The sequence below is a fragment of the Anoplophora glabripennis genome, unplaced genomic scaffold (genome assembly GCF_000390285.2).
Source record: "Anoplophora glabripennis isolate ALB-LARVAE unplaced genomic scaffold, Agla_2.0 scaffold134, whole genome shotgun sequence".
NCBI classification, from domain to species: Eukaryota; Metazoa; Arthropoda; class Insecta; order Coleoptera; family Cerambycidae; genus Anoplophora; species Anoplophora glabripennis.
The window spans coordinates 1,038,767-1,059,641 of NW_019416384.1; the positions used below are offsets into that span (position 1 = coordinate 1,038,767).

General features: G+C 34.1%; 3 protein-coding genes across 3 annotated transcripts; 1 reads left to right on the plus strand and 2 right to left on the minus strand.

The window, feature by feature from the left end:
• Nucleotides 1-5,830: 5,830 nt before the first annotated feature.
• On the minus strand, nt 5,831-7,710 carry LOC108903786 (thiamin pyrophosphokinase 1). The gene is made up of 5 exons (XM_018706083.2): nt 7,440-7,710; nt 7,091-7,235; nt 6,784-7,034; nt 6,465-6,729; nt 5,831-6,344 (listed from the first exon to the last, which is right to left on the minus strand). The coding sequence occupies exons 1-5, from the start codon at nt 7,485-7,487 to the stop codon at nt 6,217-6,219; spliced, it is 837 nt and encodes a 278-aa protein (XP_018561599.1). The 5' UTR covers nt 7,488-7,710; the 3' UTR covers nt 5,831-6,216.
• A 1,804-nt stretch (nt 7,711-9,514) lies between these two features.
• LOC108903829 lies at nt 9,515-10,949 on the plus strand. Its single transcript, XM_018706137.1, has one exon. It carries the CDS (start codon nt 9,644-9,646, stop codon nt 10,880-10,882), a length of 1,239 nt encoding a protein of 412 aa, XP_018561653.1. The 5' UTR covers nt 9,515-9,643; the 3' UTR covers nt 10,883-10,949.
• On the minus strand, nt 10,922-20,875 carry LOC108903828 (aminopeptidase N). Its single transcript, XM_018706136.1, has 14 exons — nt 20,799-20,875; nt 19,963-20,019; nt 19,619-19,887; nt 19,147-19,512; nt 17,860-17,981; nt 16,630-16,825; nt 15,628-15,778; nt 15,358-15,566; nt 15,115-15,298; nt 14,751-14,952; nt 14,349-14,626; nt 13,688-13,887; nt 12,592-12,906; nt 10,922-11,277 (listed from the first exon to the last, which is right to left on the minus strand). The coding sequence occupies exons 2-14, from the start codon at nt 20,005-20,007 to the stop codon at nt 11,016-11,018; spliced, it is 2,799 nt and encodes a 932-aa protein (XP_018561652.1). The 5' UTR covers nt 20,008-20,019; nt 20,799-20,875; the 3' UTR covers nt 10,922-11,015.

The window sequence follows — 20,875 nt, forward strand, 5'->3', positions numbered from 1 at the left end:
TCCTCGGAGAAGGCTCCCTAGTGCGTGCGCACCCCGCCCACGACGTCCCATCTTGGGCTGAATTTTTGTTTAGAAATAGGAATAACGAAGTAGTTTTATGTTTCTTCATACTCTTAGGCGGATTTCCATGCTATTCCTAAGGAATCAATAAGTTGTCAGCACATTCTAGTCCCCCGATATGGTCAGTAGGTACCTATTAATTTTTTAAATCTATATCAAACAGCGACTGTATTTAGAAGTTATTTATAATAATTATTAATAATTGGTGATATTTTTTTTGAAATGTATATCCTATACCTATACGAGTACCACCTAATTTCAATTCCGCTACATAGACAACGTCAATATTATTAGCACTAGTGGCGGAAACAGTAGGTAATTCGATTCGAGCTATCAAGTCCTTATTTTCGTATTAAGATTTAAATGTGATCTCGGCGACATTTTTTAAAAATCGTGGACATAAAGGCAATAATAAACTTGTATGTTCACGATACGTAGGAATAGAAAGTAATTAGCCATTTTGTATTTGGCCAGTGGCCCAGTCAGTCAGGTTTAAAATGTATAATTATGATTGTATCTGGTTCTAAAAATATAACGGCTTTGCTGAAACAAGCGATCGTTTACTGACTGACTTGATGTGAAGAACGAAATTAGTAGGTAGATTCGCATCCGACATTTCTTCAAATGACAACACCTGTAGGTACCAATATTTATTACATTTATAAATTAGATAAAAACTAAAAATTCGTTTGGACCGTCCAGGTACTACTCTCATTGTTAGTAGGTAGGTACCTATGTAACTTAACGCGCTGTAAATAACATAACGACTGTTCGTCGTTATCACAACAATCAAAATATTACTTTTAAAAAGTCTTATTCCCTTACAAGATATTATTCTTAAAATCTTGGGCAAATATTTCTAAACGGAATTATGCATATTCAAATAAAAAGGCATATCCGGCAAAATGTCGAAAATGTTATTGTTTGTCATTGCTGAAAAATATTAAAACTTTTACTTTCAAAATACTCTTTAAATGTACCCACCTATATTAACCGTAGGAGTAGTGTTAAACTGTTATAACAAATGGGTATCTTGTCAGGTATCCTGCCAAGTATTATAATTTTTGAGTAGATATCTATACACGGTGTTTTTTAAGTCTATGTCCTCTCTTCCTGGCGCGTATCTTGGCGATTTGATGTTGCACGTAGATAGATGAAAGTTGAGGTAGTGCTTAAATTAAAGACAGAAAATTTCGTTAAATTGAATACAAATATGCCAACAGTGACTGATATTCTAAGAGACACTGTTATTGAAAACCTCAGAAATGAGTAATTAGTTTATTCGGCATGTAATCGTATCTCAAAGAAAATAATATTTTGTTTGAAAAAAAGAATAATTTTCCCGTTTATTCAGGTTTTAAAATTAATGTTAGCTCACTACACAACTCGAAAAGTTGAAAATAAATCAAAAACTATTTGAAGCACAAAATATATTTACAGAATTTTTTGGTTCCAAATACAACTAAATAAAATGTAATCGTCGAAAGTCCAAAAAATCATTAGAAAATTTTAATTATCTGAAGAATTGTGTAAGAGCAATACTACAATATGATTTGACTTTCGGTAATTAGGCATTCTGCATTTAAAATGGAATTGTGAAAAAAAGTAAAACCTATTTTGCGAATTGGTGTGCCAAGTTTTAAAGATGCATATATTTATTCAACTGTTAATTAATTGAAACTGAATAATAATAATAATAATAATGGTGTCTGCCGACGTATCTTCGCCACTGATTGGTATATTTGTTGGTAATAAACAAATTTTGCCCATAGTTAAATCACTAGACCAAGTTTCGTCAATTTACGCACAATATCTTGAGACATTTTCAACACACCACGTATATTAGAAAGCAGTGGCGTTTTAGTTCCTCGGTTGATTAAGATCTTTCGGTCTAAAATGACGTGAAGTTATAATATGGACTAAAGGACACCCCCCTGTATTATCAAAATTATCGCCTCTTCAGAACGACAATTTTCAATTTATTTTCAAAGTGTACCTTTCACATTTCAAATTAATAGTCACATGATGTTTTATGAATTCTAAAAGTTTTACATAAACACCTATTACTTATAAACTAGAGTTTAATAGATCGGAATTGGCAATATTTTAGCGATCTGAAAGAGAATGCAATTCTTTTCAAATAATAGAAAACATCACTTCATTAGGATACCTTATATGGCGTCTGTCGCATTAAATTTGAAATTTCAGTAACCTAGTACGGCAACGCGGCGGCGCGGCGTGCTTTTGCTATTCTTGTGGCTTATCCCCACCACTAGGCATGGTTTCTGATAAAAGCGACCGCCTCGAAATACGGAATACGGGACGGTCTAGTTTCGATAAATTTAAGTTATTTCTGGTCGAGAATGTATCTCACAAAACCGCGTGAGGATTACAGAAATTTGTGTCGGTGAACTAGCTTGAACACAATCAATTATCTTATGTATAGTATAATTTCTTCTATAACTGTCCCGAAAAACCTCTGCGAACCTGCCTTGTTTCAGTCGCTCTTAATTAATTGTGTTTGTTACGTAAAATCAGAATCGTACAAACCTCCATCCGCAGTCACATCGCAAAACATATGAAAGAGTCACAGTATCATGTATAGAGTTATTCACTTTGGTTTAAACATATAGACACCAATATTTCTTTCAAATTCGCCATAGAAACCATATTGCTGGTTTTGCAAATATTGTTATGTTTTAGTTCTGCACTAATAATATGGTTCACATAATTTAAGATGCATTAGAAATAATAATTTATCATTTTCCAGGAAAACGTCGAACATTTTTCCTGTGTTAGAAACCTAAAATTTTCTAATTTTCTCAATTTAATGTTCAAAGGACTGCTCTGTTTTCTTAAAATTGTCTTTTTTTATGTATTAACTTACCGGTACGAGGCATTTGATTAAAACGAGCTAATTTAATTTATTAAAACTAACGGACTTCAACTCCAACTTAACCTTGTGCAATTTTTATCTGGCTTAACCACTGAAGTTATCTAATTGAAAATAATGAATTAATGAGTCGCTGTTTTTGCTTAAAAAAAACTTGCCGTTGAATGTCCATTAGAGGGTGCTACTTAGGTAATAGAAAAAAAATTAAATTTTGTTCCAAACTATAATAACATCTGAAAAACAGAACCGTAACAGACTTATGTTCATATTAAGTTATTAAAATTCCTTAAAAGTTTGTCTACATATTTAGTCAACATATTGTGTATATTACTCGTACTATAATAATAGTTAAACGTATATTTTAATAAATTCTAAACACTTATTAAAACAAAACAGAAAAATACATATATAGACGTTTTTTAAAATTTATTTATTCAAAAATACACATACTTAAAAGAATCACAGTAAACATGTAAATCACAGACTTTATATTTGTTCTAGTTTCATTTTCAGTATTATTCTCATAAATTTTTAAGTTTTTTAATGAATATAAATATTTTCTAGTTTAATTTTTCCGTACCTACATGGAAAACATAATTATTTTCCCAACATTTACAGAGGTTATACCTAACACATCACATGCAAATTTCATGAAACCACTACAAAGTGCTTCACCGTTTGTAACAGCTGGTCAAATTTATATTTAATTACTTGTGGTTAGTATTCGGGACAATCATCTTTAGAAAGGGAAATAAGTAGTGAAAGTCAATTTAGTGTGCTTTGTTATACATTTCTTTACTTAAGAAAAGATATTTTATTATTTAAGAATTATGTTACTGGAGGTAATTTACATGTTCTGTTTTTTAAAACGCTTCTAATTTTTTAAAGAACAGTTTTACATCGATCGATATTCTTTACATTTTTTTAATTAATAACAATCTGCAAGATGTAAAATATGAAGATTTAATCTAAAGGATTTAAATAAAATGTGCCTCCTTACTAAGATTACAGGGTTTTGTTTCGAAGTTTCAAAAATTTTTTTGATACTATTTAATATTTCTGTATTATATTTCGCAGTAAATTTAGGTACATACTTCAAATAACATTAAACTTCTACACTACTGATTTTTTTAATTTTTAAACATTTTATACGAAATATAATGTACCTACCTACCTTTATTTCAAAATGCTAGTGATTATTTTTTTATATAATTGACCAAGATGGAGCCGCACAATATTCTAATTTTAATTTTTTGTCCATTGCTCATATTTGTATCGATTAGTTGCATTTGCATTAAAAAAAAAACATTACAGACCAAAGCTTTTTCAATTTTAAAAGTTATCGATGATGCCACATACATCAAATTTTACTTTGTTTAGAGAACATATACACTTTTCACTGGGGTACCCAGTATTGCCCAAAAGTTGCATTTATTTTAAACTTTTATTTCATGCACCTAATGCAATTTTATGGGCAATGTTGCCGAAATGGTCAGTACAAATATGAATAAAAAAGGAACATTTAGAGGGACGTTTTTAATGAATTTTTAGCATTCTTTTGATAAAGGTTTTAGAACATCTAAGCAAGTTTGAATACCTCTTCACTGTACCAGTTATAAAATATTTCTCCAGGGGATAAGACGGTTTACAAGCTGACAAGATTCAGAATGGAGATAACAGAAAAGCATATTTTTACCTCTTGTTTATTATAACGTTTCCCGACGCCCATTGATCATACAGAGAACCACGTGCTGTACCAGAAACATAATCACACCCTGCATTATGCTTTCATGAAACTGTTTACTCATAAATTAATCATAATTATTGAGTATTTTGTACAAAATTCTCGACAAAACAGGAAAGGTGCCATGTTTTCCGTGATCTTCACTGCGAAAAATTAAAGAAATCCTTGTATTTCAAAATTTCTATAGCTTGGATAGATTTTCTTGTTCTATCTTTGCCTTACTAGAAGTGTGATTTCTTGTCTATAAAACGACTCCAGACTTAATAGAATATTGCGTGGCCCTACCTTTAATTTCTATTATACCGAAAAATTAATCACTTTATTGTTGTGAAACAAGAATACATTATATTTTATAGAAAATGTTTCAAAATTAAAAAGTCACTGAAATAACAGTCCCACCAATGTTGCAGAATTTAGAGGGGTCGAACTACTTTTCTATTCCTAGCCGTACGCTTCGGTAACAACGATGTTTCCTAAAGTATCTAAACTTTCTACCTCAAATATGATAAAGAAATACTGAACAAATAAGGAAAATAATGTGGAAGAATATATTGCAAAAAACTTGAAATAACTATTTTTTTAACTAAAATCATATCATAATCAAAGTATTATCCAATTATAAATGAAACACCCTGTATATTACGATTTATATTTCTTTGGCAATGTGCAAATTATCAAAATGGAAATTTTCTCATGGAACTCAAAAAAAAAAAACACAAATAGAACATATCGACGCTTTAGTACGAAAACATGCTATCTCAGATTTCGGTTGGAAAACATGCTATCTCAAATTTCTGTTCGAAAAAAATGCTGTCTCAGTGTGACTAGAAATTTAAGTTGGCACGTTGAATGATAGAAACCGTGCATTTATAATAAACTTATACAAATATTTTTCAAAAAGTTTATGTTCAGGTACACTTTTTTATTCAACATTTTTCAATTAATTTTGTTAAGTTACTGTTATAAACGGCAAAATTGTTAATTAAAAAAAAAATAGAATAATATGCAGTATGCTGCAACACTTCCATTATTCGACGTTTTTTGAATTAACAAATTATAAAAAAATAGTGTATACGTAATATACAGCGTGTCCCGCTGTATAGCATGTTTTCCAAGCTTAATTTGAGTTAGCATGTTTTCCAACTGAAATCTGAGATAGCATGTTTTCGTACTAAAGCATCGATATGAATAATGGAGGTGATTGATATTTGATTAAACCTTTTTGCCCTTGTATAAAATATATTTATTTTTCTTTACAAATTTTAAAAAATAAGTACACCCTAGCCCTTGACCATTTCACAAGAAAATGGCATTACACCACAATTTATTTTTCTTCTTGTTTAGGTATCAGGATAATTCGGTCCTAGCTATCGAATAGACCCTCCTTTAAGGTACGGACATGCATCGTTGGACCTAGTGCGTTACGAATTCCTGCTTTCTTTGGTGGCAAGAAATTTAAATTTTCCTATTCCTTATTAGTCTGTTGGATAACTACTTTTATTACATTCTAGGTGTACTTTCACGATAATAACGTCTCTATTCCCATCGACCACACAATTGGACCGTCCGTTTCTACGGTTATTTCGGGGGAACCATCGTACGTATTAGATGTACTAACAAGGAATCCAAATTCCAATTTGGTGTTAACTGAAAGAACAAAATTTAGAACGGTTCACTCTGAGGACAGGTTAAAAATCTTTCGCTACACTAATGCTGTCTTTCTCCCATTTGTATTGCCGTGATGTTAGCGTTAAAAAAATATTCTACCTAAATTCCATTTCAATCCAGTACTTGAGACGACGCATGGGCTGCCGACGGGTATAAGCGCGCACCATTCTTGGTTTTTCCTCAACGTTGCTGGTATGCTTATAGAGTGCTGCCCCTTCGACAGCAACCACGTCAGGGAAGAAGAAGCCACCTGATATATCTTGACGTTTTTCAATATATCTCTACTTTTGTATAGAGTATTGATGTTCGCCATGATCTGATCGAACCGTCCACTCGTATCTGCCAGGGCATATACAGTGTCTATCTAAAAGACAGTAAGCAACAAACATATTCGTAACCAATGGCTGATATTGGATACCTGCAAATTTTCCATGTTGCAATGTGTTTTCAGTTCTCTTAAAGCTTTCGTAAAATCCGTTTCGTCCTGGTCCGGGGTTACAACAATTTTTGAGTTACGCTTTTCAAAATAATTCAGCACATCCTTCGGTAGGGAATCCATGTCACCTGTAATTAAGTCGGGATGTAAAGCTTCCTTAAACTCCCTCTCGTGGCTGGTTAACCATTGAAACCATTTTTTTGTTCCTCCATCTACTGTTATTCGCACTTTGGCTGTAATACAACATAATTTAAATTTCCTTAGATTTACTCCATTGTTAGTGACTCACCTTGGTTCCATAAATTCAATATGAAATGTTGATTAAAATTGATCGGAGTGTTTAAAATAATCACAGCATAATCAGAATTTTTATACTGTGACAGAAGCTCCTCACATGGTGCCCAGTTTCTCACAGGATTAAAGTTGGTCATCTCCTTTAAAGATATAAATACGTTATGACCATTAATTAATAATTTTGTATTTTAAAGGCAGATGTAATTATTTTTTATTTTCTTTAGACAGCCATGTACAAGTTTAAAACGAACTACAACCTAACCTCTATATTTAACGTAAATGCTATCATACTGCACTGAAAAATCTTATTTCAATTAAAGTCGATTTATATAGAATAAACATACCTTGTAAGTAGTGTTTCCGTAATGTAAGTCATTAATCTTGTTTTTCATGGATATTTTTTAAACTGTTATTGTGTCGAATTCGAAAGATCGAATATATAGCCGATTTAGTATCTACCAATCTTGACCTTTGTCTTACAACTAAATTATTCAACATCACATTACTTATATATGTATGTATGTTCTTTAAGTATTACGTCTAAATTGATATGTGTAATAATGTTGTATTATAGGCAATAAACATATTTATTTATCTCGATATAATCTGACTTTTTGCAGAGATTTACAACCGTCTGCAAATTAAACGCAACCTACTAGACAGCGGGCAGCTACGAAATGTTGCCTAATAGAGATGTGTAGTTCGTGAACGAATAGTTGAAAAGAACCATTCACTTCCAACGAACTGAACGAACTGTTTCATCATTCTTTCAATGTATAGTTCGTTTTGAACTGCGAACGTGCGCGTGCGCCTAGCTAGATTATACTATGTTCATAGGTTGAAACCGAAACCAACCGGTGATGCGATGAGGATCATGCTACTGTCGCTGGCTACTGGAGATTTAAGAATTGAGAGATGTATAGTTCGTGAACGATTCATTTCGAACAAATTATTTCAGAATTCTAAAAACAAACCATTGCCGCTGCCGCCGTCAGGTGTCGATGCTGAACTGAGCAGCTCATTCGTGGTGGGGAAGATAGGTAGTAAAATTGAGTCAAGGCAAAAGAACTACAGTTCATTTCGAACTGTAAAAATAAACTATTCTTTGAAGTGAGTAGTTCACAAATGAACTATTCAGCAAAGTGAACTGCAACGCCCATCTCTATTGCCTAATCCAGCAGTTTGACCTGTCTGACTGTCAGATGTAAAAGCAATTTTTTTTTATTGATATTCATGCTGTGCTCTATTATCTATGGCTCTGCTATCGGTGGTGTTAGGATGCCCATATTTATTTGATGAGTATTCCGAATTGTATCTGCCAAATTTTACTATTTATTCATATGTATACCTTAGATATATCTCTCAAGTTATATGGGTGTAGACTACATAAATGAAATGTGGATTAATAATTTACCCAATAAAAGGCATAAATTCACTAAATTAGTTTTTTAAAACAAAAAGTGACCGATTCTTTTCGAAAAATGAGCCGCTATAGAGTTATTATTTTCTTAATTAGTTTACTAAAAATCTGCCTTTACAATTTTCCTACAGGTGCTTTAATAATAATTTTTATTTTTTTTTGGAAAATTTGCACTTGATTTTACATAGTAATGGTTACATAAAAGGAATGTGATATTAAGATAAAAAATATGATCATTTTTGTAACTCCAACTTCCTTATCTATGAAACTAAGCATTTCCCTCTCATATGTATGTAGCTATATGAGAGTTTTTTTTTTTATTTTGAGTTAACTATCACCACGTAAAAGGTTTGGCGTGTCGGATGTCATATCCTTCTATTCGTTTCAAATATATCAGAATTGTTGCGACATTTAAATACATGCGTAAATTAAATTATAATTTTTATAAAAAATTATAATTGTTATAATTTACTTGCTTCTATACCTTTAGTGGATAGACAAACACGTGACGTAGGTACATGTATTTTAAGCAAAAAAAAGGAATGGTACGCGGAATGGAAGTAACAAGAAGGCAAAATACAATGTATATTCCACGCTATTTAGAAACGTCGTGTATTAGATTCGTTCCTGCGTTCCTGCTGGACTAAACTAACTAGTATTAAAATAGTTTCTCGTTTCCCGTATTGGTAAGCTGCCAGTCAAGCAACGGGTACTTGGATCTTCATAGACGTTAAAAATATTCGTCTCTAGATATAAGAGCGGTGCGTTAGTATTAGCGGACTTCCTTATGCGTTATATGTGTTTTGACTAGTCGTAATCAGTGGCATTGAGCGAACTCCCCCCCCCCTCCATTAGTGAATTAAAATTGATAAACATGCATTTTATTTGCAAAAATACTCATTAACAAGTTCAAAGGGACAAATTAAACGATCGTCTAATTCGAACGAAGCAATAATTACTCTTATCAAACTATTAAAGCCCCCACTTTCTGCGAACACGTGACGGAGGACCGTAAATTGTAGACGGTCTGGCGAAACAGATTGTTTGATTAGTTCAAGTGCGATTACTAGTTATTGCGCTCGTTATTTATAAAGTAGTTCATCATTCACCGTTTGACGGGGCGACGAAATGGTGAAATCGAAAGTAAACAATTTGGACGGTCTTTTGTCGAAAACGTTGGGAAAAAACGTCGAAATTCTGGCGCAAAGAACTTCTCTCTTGACGGCGCCCGGTGAGCACTACGGGTCCGTGATGCTCGCGCTTGAAGTAACAATGAAAAATTCAGATGGAAACAAGGAGACTTTGAACTTGGTGGCTAAACTGATTCCGGCAAACGAAATGTTAAGGGTAGCTTTCGATATATATGTGACGTTCAAAAAAGAAGTATTCGCCTACACGGAGTCCATTCCGGCCCTGATAGAATTACAGAGAGAGTACAATGTACCCGAAGAAAAGATTATAAATATATTTCCAAAGTGTTACGGTGCCAGGGTCAGCCTAGACGGAAACAGCAATGAAGTCGATGAGGACGGCGTGCTTATATTTGAGAATTTAAAACTGCTGGGTTACAAAACCGAAGACAGGCTGACCGGTTTCGACTTAGAGGGTACCAGGATAGTCGTCAGAGATTTAGCAAAATTCCACGCGCTTCCGATAGCACTAAAGCTTATCAAACCTGATGTGTTCAAAGAAAAGATAATGCCCTCCTTGGTGCAGAACAAAGGGCTGGAGCAGCTACCGGAGGAGGTGGGAAGGGCATTCCACGAAAGTATCATGGAAGGAGCCAAGGAAATCGAAGAGCTGCAGCCATATATGGAACGTATACAGAAGGTTGTAGACTATGCGGCGGAACATCCCTTTGTGTTGCGCCCTCCACCCAATGAACCGTGGGGCACCATGTCGCACTCCGACTATTGGACTAGCAATACGATGCTGCTGAGGGACGAAAACGGGAAACCCCTGATGAACAAGATGGTGGACCTCCAACTAATGACGTACAATTCGGCGCTACGCGACCTGGTTTTTTTCTTGTTTACCAGTGTAATAAACGACGTGTTAGATATGCACTACGACGAGTTCCTCGGGCTGTACCACGAAAGTTTGATAGATAACCTGAAAGACTTCGATCTGGACTTAACTCTGTTTTCTTGGGAGGCTTTCCAGAAAGAGCTGAACGAGGTGGGACCTTCCGAGGTGTATCACGTTTTAGTGATGCTCAAACCCATTTGCACCGAACGAGGCAAGGTGCAAAATAGCTTAGAGGACTTCGAGGACACCGATTGGAGCCGTAGGGACTTACTGGGGCCCAACCACCGAAGGAAACTCAGAGCCACAGTCCTGGCTTTCCTGAAGAGAAATTGGATATAGCCGTGTTGTTTTAGTCAAATGTTTTACTTTCACTTTATGCCACAATAAATATTTTATTATACATAAACAAAATTATCTACAGATTAGTAAATATCTCCCAGTAATCCAAGAGAATTTAACAGCAAACACTAGTTCAACGAGTTTTTGTGGGATCCACATCATTAACTTTTAGATATTCGTCCAACCATTTCTCTATGACTGGCAAATTATCGTTGCTCCACTTAGTTTCTTCTTTTATGTTTCTCAATGCTTTCTCTATAACGAAATCCGCCGTGCCGAATTCGCTTTGTCTTTCCACGTACAATTCGGACACCATATCTAAGCCTTCCTGTGTCTTGAAGACGGTAGTGGCTGACGTAATCAGACTATTCCATAGATGAGGTTTTTCCTCGAACCTAAGACAAGGTAACAGACTAACGTAAATACGTAAAGGTCAATGGGAAATATTTCATTTTTGATACAACACGACATCCTGCCTCGTTTTGTTTACAATATAACTCGACGCGATTGAATTATACTTATTTAGTAAACGCTTGACATGAATTATTAATAATTACGTACAGAACCTAATGACCTAATATTTAATTAATCATTTTTTGTACCGTCACATTTTTGTTTGAATGTCAAGCATTATTGTTTTATTTAATTAACTAGTTAGTTCATAATATATAAATATACATATACAATAAGTAGGTATACCAAGTTCAATAATTCGCAAAATATTTATTAAATAACAACCCAAACACTGTCGTCGCCATAATTTTACCATGACTCATAATCAAAACGATGGTAAGTGTAAACTTTTTATATACTACCAGTAGAATTTTTTTATTCAATGACGAATTAAAAAATTTGATCAGAACAAAGCAATATTTATATTTTGATGAACGGCTCAATATTATTAAGTGAAATATTATAAACTGAGTAATAAATATCAAGAATATAAAAAAGGTAATAGCATTACATAATACGTAGTACTTCATTCTGTCTTATCTTGGTAGTCAAGTCACAACAACGTATTTGTAATATGGATATTCGTCGTACTTATTTTGATCAGTTATTATTAGGTTCAATTATCGAAAATGATGAAACTGAGGGAGACATATTAGGTATAACCGTTCTACAGGACACGTTATTGTTAGTTCTATTTTTTTTTTATTAGATTAATAGGTGGGTAATTTTACGGTTTTATTTCTAAATGAAATTTGCGTAAGAAATGTTTTTTTAGTGTTCTTATTTTAATAATTTCAGAAACTGATATAGAATAAATTTAATTGGAAACAATACTAGATAGACCTAACCATATTATAATAATTTTGTGTATATGTATGTATTTATAATACAGAACTGATTATCTCATCTGTGCAGATTGGTAATGCTAGATAAGCCTATTTGCTCACACATCTTTAAAGTGCGTATTTATCACTAGATAACCCTGTACAAATAAAATAATTATTATTTGATATGGTTAGGTCAATCTTGTTACAAGAAAATGATGTTAATATTATGTACATACATGTCACAGTATGTGCATTATATCCTACACCTAGATGATTAATTATTATGAACGATTTCAACGTCATCACTAGTGTTCTGTATAGAAGTTAATAAAAGATTTTCATATAAATTTAAATATTCGCATGAAATGAGAAAATAGTAATAGTAATAATAGTATTTGAATGTCGCTGAAGCATTAAAATGTAACTCACCTTATTTTTATGTTATCCCAGTTCTTCCGCAAGAAATTGAACAGACTCGTATAGCCATTTGCTCCGCCGGTTAACATGCTAAATATTAGGTAAATATCGTTGTCCGTAAAATTGCCGTTTTGTTCGATAACAGTGATGTTCAACAGCGTTTCGATCTTATGGGCATCATTAGGGCAGCCAGCTAAGGTTTTCAGTAAATACGTTCGTTCGTTTTGTTTTCTGCTCTGTGGGAATTTAATAACCCTCTGCAAACCGAATTCCCATTCCTCTTGCGTCCCCCATTTGAATACAGGGCAAATGTATTGGTTTGCTACCCTAATAATAAATGGGCGTACTGTATACATATAATAGGTACATATAATAGAAATACGGAGCCTTCATAAATGATTAGTAAGCGACGTGACTGCCGAGCTTAGGCAATCGACATTGCATGGCAGGTAAGTACTGTCAACTGAAAATCCCTAAATTTTAGCGTCAGTTACCAATATTAATGATTCGTTTACTATGAACAATAACAAACCGTTGCACCTACGCCCGACATCATGCGATCGCCGATCGGTTGAACAAAATCTGGTGAAATATAATACCAATCGCCCGCCGGTGAAACAGAATCTTAAATATTCTTACCGAAATTTAATTGGCTACATGAATTGCCGATTACGTGGCTTGTAATCATTTATGAAGGCTCTGTATAACAGTACATCAAGAGTATAGCGTAACATCAAAACTTCTTATTACAATTAATTTTCAATAATTATTATTTTCTACATAGAAAATTTGTATAGGCCCCTGTATGTTTCAAATTCGATTGTAAAAATAAACCATTGAGTAGAAATTCAAAACAAATGTTAATTTCCGTATTATCTGCATTCTAACAAGACAATCGCACACGACGTTTCTAATTATGTATTGTGTTACGGGTAACATTCGCTATGTTGTAATATGAAGTATTAGATGCAAATATTAAGTCGATGTAAAATGGAATTTTCGTGTAATCTTAAAAAAGCTGAAGATTCCGAAAGTTAGATAATAATTAATATTGAGGTATCGAAATTTTTTTTCGTTTTTTTTTTTTTTTTCATGATAGATTACTTACGGATTTCCTTCATCGGGATTGTTGCTCTGCATCCATTTCTTGAAAGCCGTTTGAGCCTCTTCTATGCAAGGCTTGTAACCCGCTTGACATAAGAAAACCTTTGAGGAACTTCGCAAATGTGCCCGACCCTCACTTTCTCCTTCTTGAGGTTCATTTCCTAATTCTTCATAAAGAGGCGTCAGAAGAATTCTAACGTACGACTGAAAATAATATTTGTTTCAAATTTAGAAATATAACTTACAAGGTCTTACTGTTACCAAAAGATTACAAGCCACGTGACCGGTAATTTTGCTCAGAATAGTAACTTTATTTCCTGTATTAGGCGGGCAATTAAATTTTGGTAAAATTAAAATTTATGAAAACAATAAGATGAAGGTTTAAGTATTAACAGATCATTCTGTTTCATTGGTTGGGGATTGGCGGAATTTTTCACGACAGTTTATACAACCAATTGGCGATCGCATTATGTCGAGCGTAGGCGCAACGGTTTGTCATTGTTCATTGTATACGAATCATTAATGATGATGACGCCAAGATTTAGGGATTTTTTCTCGATGGTACCAATCGTGCAATGTTGGTTGCCTAAGCTCGGCGGCCACGAGGTTTGTAATCATTTATGCAGACTCTGTATGTACTTCAATTGGATTAGTTAAAAAATCACCTGAAATTTTTTATGAACAGAAGAACTGTCAATATGCCTGCCTATGTGGTCAATAAGTGTAAAAACGGGATCCCAAGCTAAATATTCCCTTTCATGTTTCAAAAACAAAGTCATATTTAGAGCAGTGGCAAAACTTAGATCACCGGCGTATGCCAAATTCCAAGCGTCGTGTAACAATTTGGCCCTCGTATTTACTGGAATTTGTGTTCTATTTTCTGTGCAAAGGTACTGCGCCAACATATTCCAATTTTTTATGTCGTAGTTTACAGGAAACGGCCCTGAAAGCAACCTCGATAAGAAATGTACGCTAATAAAAAAATATATTGTATGTGGATAATAAAATATCGTCACGCTGTGTGTTTTATGATCACATAAAAATACAACTAATAGATACGTATTTACCAATTTCCTCTGGATTAATTATGATAAAGGAGTCTTTCCCTGGAAGGTGGCTAATTTTTATTTCCCGTTCTCGTTTCATCCAAACCTGCGGGGTGGAATTGAAAAAGTTCAAGTGGTCTTGCCCTATCAAGACGATGGGAATCCACCAAACAAACTTTTCTTGGTCCGGGACGTCGTGTGGTCGCTCTCTTAAGTACACCCTCTGAAAAAGTGAAAAGTTGAAATACAAATCTCGTAATATTGTCAGATGAAAATGTGGTTGCATAGCTACAATGTATTAAAATAACAGCTTGTGTGTGTGACTACAGAAGGTAGGTAGGTACATAGGAATTTTTAAAATGATGCACTAATTATTGAGTAACACCTGCGTCAGAGTTGCAGAGTTATCGTCGTAATTTCTAAGAACGGTAACGACAGGCAGTCTGTCTTTGGTAATCCAGGACGCTGCGATTTCGTTGACGGTGATGGTTTTGGGCAGTCTTTCGTCAAATCTAGCCTGTTCCGTTAGACAGTGCCAAATGTCATCTCCAAAGAAAGTTTTATACTTCCTAAAAAATATGTCATAGAATGTAATTAGCAAAAATATATTTTATAGTTATTTTACTACCTGTCAGCGATAAACTTTTGTAATCCATGCTTGAACGTACTCTCCCCGAGGGTGTAATTCAACATCCTGAATACCAACTCAGTTTTTGCAGAGGCCGAGTCCTGTTTAATAGCTGTACTTTTTCCATGGGGATACCTTTTACTAAATTCATAATAAATCGAATACAGCATGGTCATCGGCCAGTTGTTGAAAGTCTCGTTTTCATCCATCTAAAATAGAGCCATGATAACAATGATACAATGATTCTCTCATTTCGACACCGAATGTTACCTTGAGCGTCGTATAAGCAGTAACGAATCTAACAAGAGCGTTGTTAATGTGTGCGTCGCTCCACCAAAATGGTGTCGCCAAGGCCCCCAGCCACTGGTAGACCAACTCTTGAGTGATATGCCATGATCCCTTTCCGCTCAGTTCGCTTTCTCTAAGCAACATTTAAGTATATATTAAGTGTCTCGTCTCATTTAGTCGTAGCAGCCATCACAATGGTTTTATATGCCACAATATACGGGGTATAACTTTGATTGGGGTCGTCGTACTTATACCGGGGCTACATTTGACCTTTAGAAATACGTATCATTCATTTATTTTTTCAAATTCCGTAGTGAAATGCTTTTTTTGTGGAAAATATTTAAATAAGGCTGTTTTTTAACTTACCGCAGTGTTAGCATTACTCTTTCTTCAACTGATATCGGTTGAGCATGGCAATTCTTCCAAAATATAGTTACTTTATTATCTATTTTACTTGAAATAATAATCAAATGTGTATATGGTACTGGTACATTCGCATGTACTAAAAAAAAACGCTGTTTATCTTTTATTTAATCTTCACGAAGTTCGTGGAACTCGCCATATTCGCTTTTTATCTAGAGCAATTTTTAACAAAAAAATAACATGTTTTAACGTCGTAATCGTTCTGTGAAATATATTAGCTCTGAATGCTAGGGGCGGTGCTCCAATATGGCCACTAAGTAGGCAATGCTCGGTGGCTATAACCTCGGATAGAAGTAACCTAGCAGAAAACTCGAGCAGTAATCCATAATGATAAATGAAATACACAAAAATAAATAAATAACCTCTTTACTCACCTAATTTTTATAACGTGACACTTCATATTTTGTGACTAACCTTCGAGTACCTACTGGTACCGATTATAACTCTACTGTTTATTTGATTAATTCAATTCGTATTTAGGGGAACACGTACCATTATCATAAAAACAAAACTGGTCCCCATTTAAAGTTACACCCTGTATATTGTAAAAAATGTACTTACTTGAATAGAAGTATTCCCCAGCCATCCGCCGGCCTCGTGGCCTGATAGTTTGGGAGAGCGAAAATGTCTAACTTGGGCAACGGGTAAGGCGTTTGCCAGAAGTCCTCCAAAATTTCTAATGCCCTTACGACTTTATCAGAGACATTTGTCAATGCGGATATAAAGTCTGGCCTAGCGCGTATTTTTAACCTCGTATCTGAAAAGTTGATATTGTAGTAAATGTCAATGTCGCCCTAGTGGTTTATATATTTGTTTACTTATTTCTTGCATGATGTCTCGAGAATATGTTTTGTTTCTTTCGATCGTGTTTTTAGAAACCCATGGAAATTTCGAGAAACAACGAAAAATATCCATACATAGTAGCAATAATAAACGGACGCGCCAATGCGCGGAGAGAATATTTGGAATGTTAAGGATTGTAATTGGTTATTGAGAAGTGTCAAAGTTTGTAAACTTTAGTGTATTAAATTGTGTTAAATAAAAGAAAATTGATACAAGTGAGGACGGAATAGAATTATTACTCATTCTCACCAGTAACGCAATAAAAATATACGAGCTACCTATCCGAAAACTAAACCATGAAATAAAAAATTATTCTCCATTTAGGGTCTTATTCGTGCCATACTAATTTTTGTGCGAGCTTTGTCTTTAGGAAGTTTATCGGGTACGGAGGTACATCTAAAGTCTAACGAGAGTTTCTGTAGATTGGCTAGTGCCTAAAGTAGTAAGCTTTTAGATTTGTCAACGTTGCACTTGGCTGGCTCTCTCGCCTCGGCGTTCGCTCGCTCGCGTTCGATCATTCTGCTTGCTTGGACACCTGCGCGGCGTTGCCGCTAAAACGCATATGGAGGATAACTTAGTCAACGACAGCAATTTGAAGGAGAATTATTATAAATTAGTATCTTACAAGTAACTAATCGATTTCTACGAGCTGTCATACGGTTCCTTAGATATCGGTTTCCTATTTATACAAGTTGCTGTAAAAATTGTTGCGCATTCTAAATGGAATTAAAGACCAAAAAAAATCTGCATTCTCATAAGGCTCTGTACTAAATCGTGAAAAATTATTTTATTAATATCTCGTCTCTTAGGTATCCAAACTAGTCATAATTTTGTTTGAGGATTTTCTTCATATTAATACGCTTATATTAATTTTTTTATGAATATTTGTTTGTCAATTCCAAATCTAAGATACCTAAACCTCCTTAATTTCGTAGACGTATTACTCACCATTCTCATTTGAGACGTTGTAGATCAAAGAAGTAAATTCCGATATTACGATTCCGATGGAAAATGTTGATATTGGTGGCGTTTCCAGGAAAGTAGCCCAAACCCAATCATCCGAGTTCTCCCTTAATAAAAAAATGTATAAGAAATATTTTATCTATACAATAAGTTGCATTTACAACTGAAATTATTTATATTCCCTTTTTATGGTAATTTATGCCTTTATCTTTAAGATACGGAATCAGAATATCCAGTCAGAGAAACAATTGTTTTGCTTATGAAATGATAATTACTTATCGCTAGATTCGCAATGGAAAATACCTATCCGAAATCGGTCAAAAATAAGTACATACTGATAAGATTTATGTCCGATCACGCCGGAGGTGAAACAAATGAATAATTATCACCGAAAAGTTTATAATCACTATGTCATTTTCTGGAAAAAATGTAGAATATTTTTCCTCGTAAAATCAGTTTATCGGCTGTGTCTTTTTAAATTGATGTTTGTTTGTTTATTTGATTACATATTCTGATCCCGCAGAACTTTTTACATACGTCCACGTTTTATCCCATTCAAATATCTTAATAGCAATGAAGTAAGACGCATACAAAAAGGAATTATGTATATCACCTTGTACAGGGTTAACTAAAAACGATTGGCATTGGCTAAATTTAAATGGCGAATTCTGCTTGACACATTAACGAAGAAACTCCACATAAATATTTGTTCTGAAATGTTACGGTTTCGAGTTTCATTGTATTCAAACTTAACGAAAAGATAGATCATTTAAATATTCTAATCTATCCCAGTCTGTGCTGAAGAAGTTAGGTACTTGAATCATTATTTTTTTTTCATAGCTTTCACCGATGTATCCTCTCGATGATGGACTTGCCAAAACCAACTCCATCGGAAGTTAATTTCTGATTTAAAAAAGGTCATGTTATATTACATGTAAGAAGGATGAATGTTTTTATTGAACTAGAGCGGTGTGTTACCTGAGTTGAAATAATAAACGGAATGACGTGCACTCGTTTTTGTTTCCAAATTCTTTCTGTTTCTATTGCCAGTTCTTGGTATTTTTCTTTTTTTTTCTGAGTATACTATGACATGATAATCTACACAGACGTTGTGGAATTCTACTGCTCATGACGGGACAACATTTTCGTGTTGCTTGTCAAATTTGAAAGACGAAAAACTAACCGCGTTTAGAGCTACTTCTTTTGTTAATTTGTAACGTAGAATCCGCCATAATTGTTTACCCAAGCAGATTTTAAATATTAGATACTTACATCGATACAATTTTTGCCAAAGGCATGTTAGTAACGGCGGTCATATTTTTAAGTCTACCTACTGTAATCACAATGGGTACTTTATAAGCGGGCTCATCGAAACAAGGAAATACGCTTCTAGCTAAGTTCGGTCGCATGTGCGTCGCAACAAACCATTTAGTTTCTTTAGTTACCGGATCGACGTAGCTGCTTCTGAACAAGCCCTCTGACGAGTCGTTAAATATTCTTCCGGTGAATCGTATATGGATTTCTAAAATAACCCCCGGTTCCACTGGACTCTGGAGGGTAATCGTAAACAAGGATTTTTTACTTAATTTTTGGGTCGATTGCACAGGTAATTTGGTCGTGTTCGATGTTGCAGATTGCCTTAAATAATAAATTTCAGTATACAACGTGTATCAGGTGTGATTAAAGAAATACACCGATTTTGAGAAGAACATGTAAATTTAACTAAAATCTAGTAGGTACTAACTTAATTGTCGACTCGTCAGATGAGGCTAGGAGCTGAGTTACATTACAGTCCAGTACGACCAAATCTTGGTCGGCATGGACGATTATTTCGCTAGTCTTATGTTGCACTGTCGCGGTGATTTTTACTTTTCCGTCGAAATACCCGTCCGCCGGAAATGGTTGAAGGGATAAGTGGTATCCATTCGGAACGACGTCTTGCGGCAACCTCTCCTGGGATATTAAGCTGTGAGCTGCTATTAAATCTATGCTCCTCTTCTGATGACTACATACCTAAATAAACATTTAAGATTTCATATATCAGGAGTTATAGAGAAAGTGATGAGCCGAAGTGCGATAGCGACTCACAGAGGTGAAATATCCTAGCACTAGAAGACTCGAGAAACTCCACATCCTCAGACGGATCTGAAAATAAACGTTACGTAATATCTGTATCGAAAACGATTCTCGTGACGGCACAATTGCGCATTGTTAATTAGTCATTTAGTAAGTAACATCAAATTATAAACATTTAAATAAAGTTATATCCACATTATCCGTTTTAATGGTTCTGAAAAAGACGTGCGAGTACCGTAATTCTCTCGAAATTAATTGCGTACCCACCTAATTCTATTGTTATGATTATTATTATTCATAATTCGTAGCACTCGTATAATGCGGAACACCCAAGTGAGTTGGTTAACATTTATTAACATCTAAATAAGGGTTGTACAAAAATATAAATTGACCTATAGGTATTGTAATTATTCGCATTTACATTCCGTACGAGTATAACTACAACCAACAAAATAACAATTGTAAAGAAATAATAGAGAACGTAAGGTACCACTTACTATTTAATATTCTTATTATGATTCTTTGCAATCACCTTAGTGAGTGTTGTTATAACAGAGATGTCATTTCTTGTTTATAGAGGCGAGAACAATTCCTTTCTGTTTAATTAAAATGATAAACTTCGTACAAAAATTCAGGAACCGTAATATCAATATTTGGTAGAAAAAATTTTCAGTTATTACGTTATGTAAATTGCGTTGTTCATACTGTTTATATAATCATGCCAACGACCAGATGAATTGGGTACGAAATATAATTATGTATATTGCAATAGAAATATAATATGTATAATAATTTTTAAATAAATAGAGACCTGTAAATATCAATTTTATGATTATACGATTACTTACCTGTTGTGTTAAATTAATGATACACAATAATTAAAAGGCTGCACCGATTCTTGTAGTATAACTGGTGTTCAATAAAG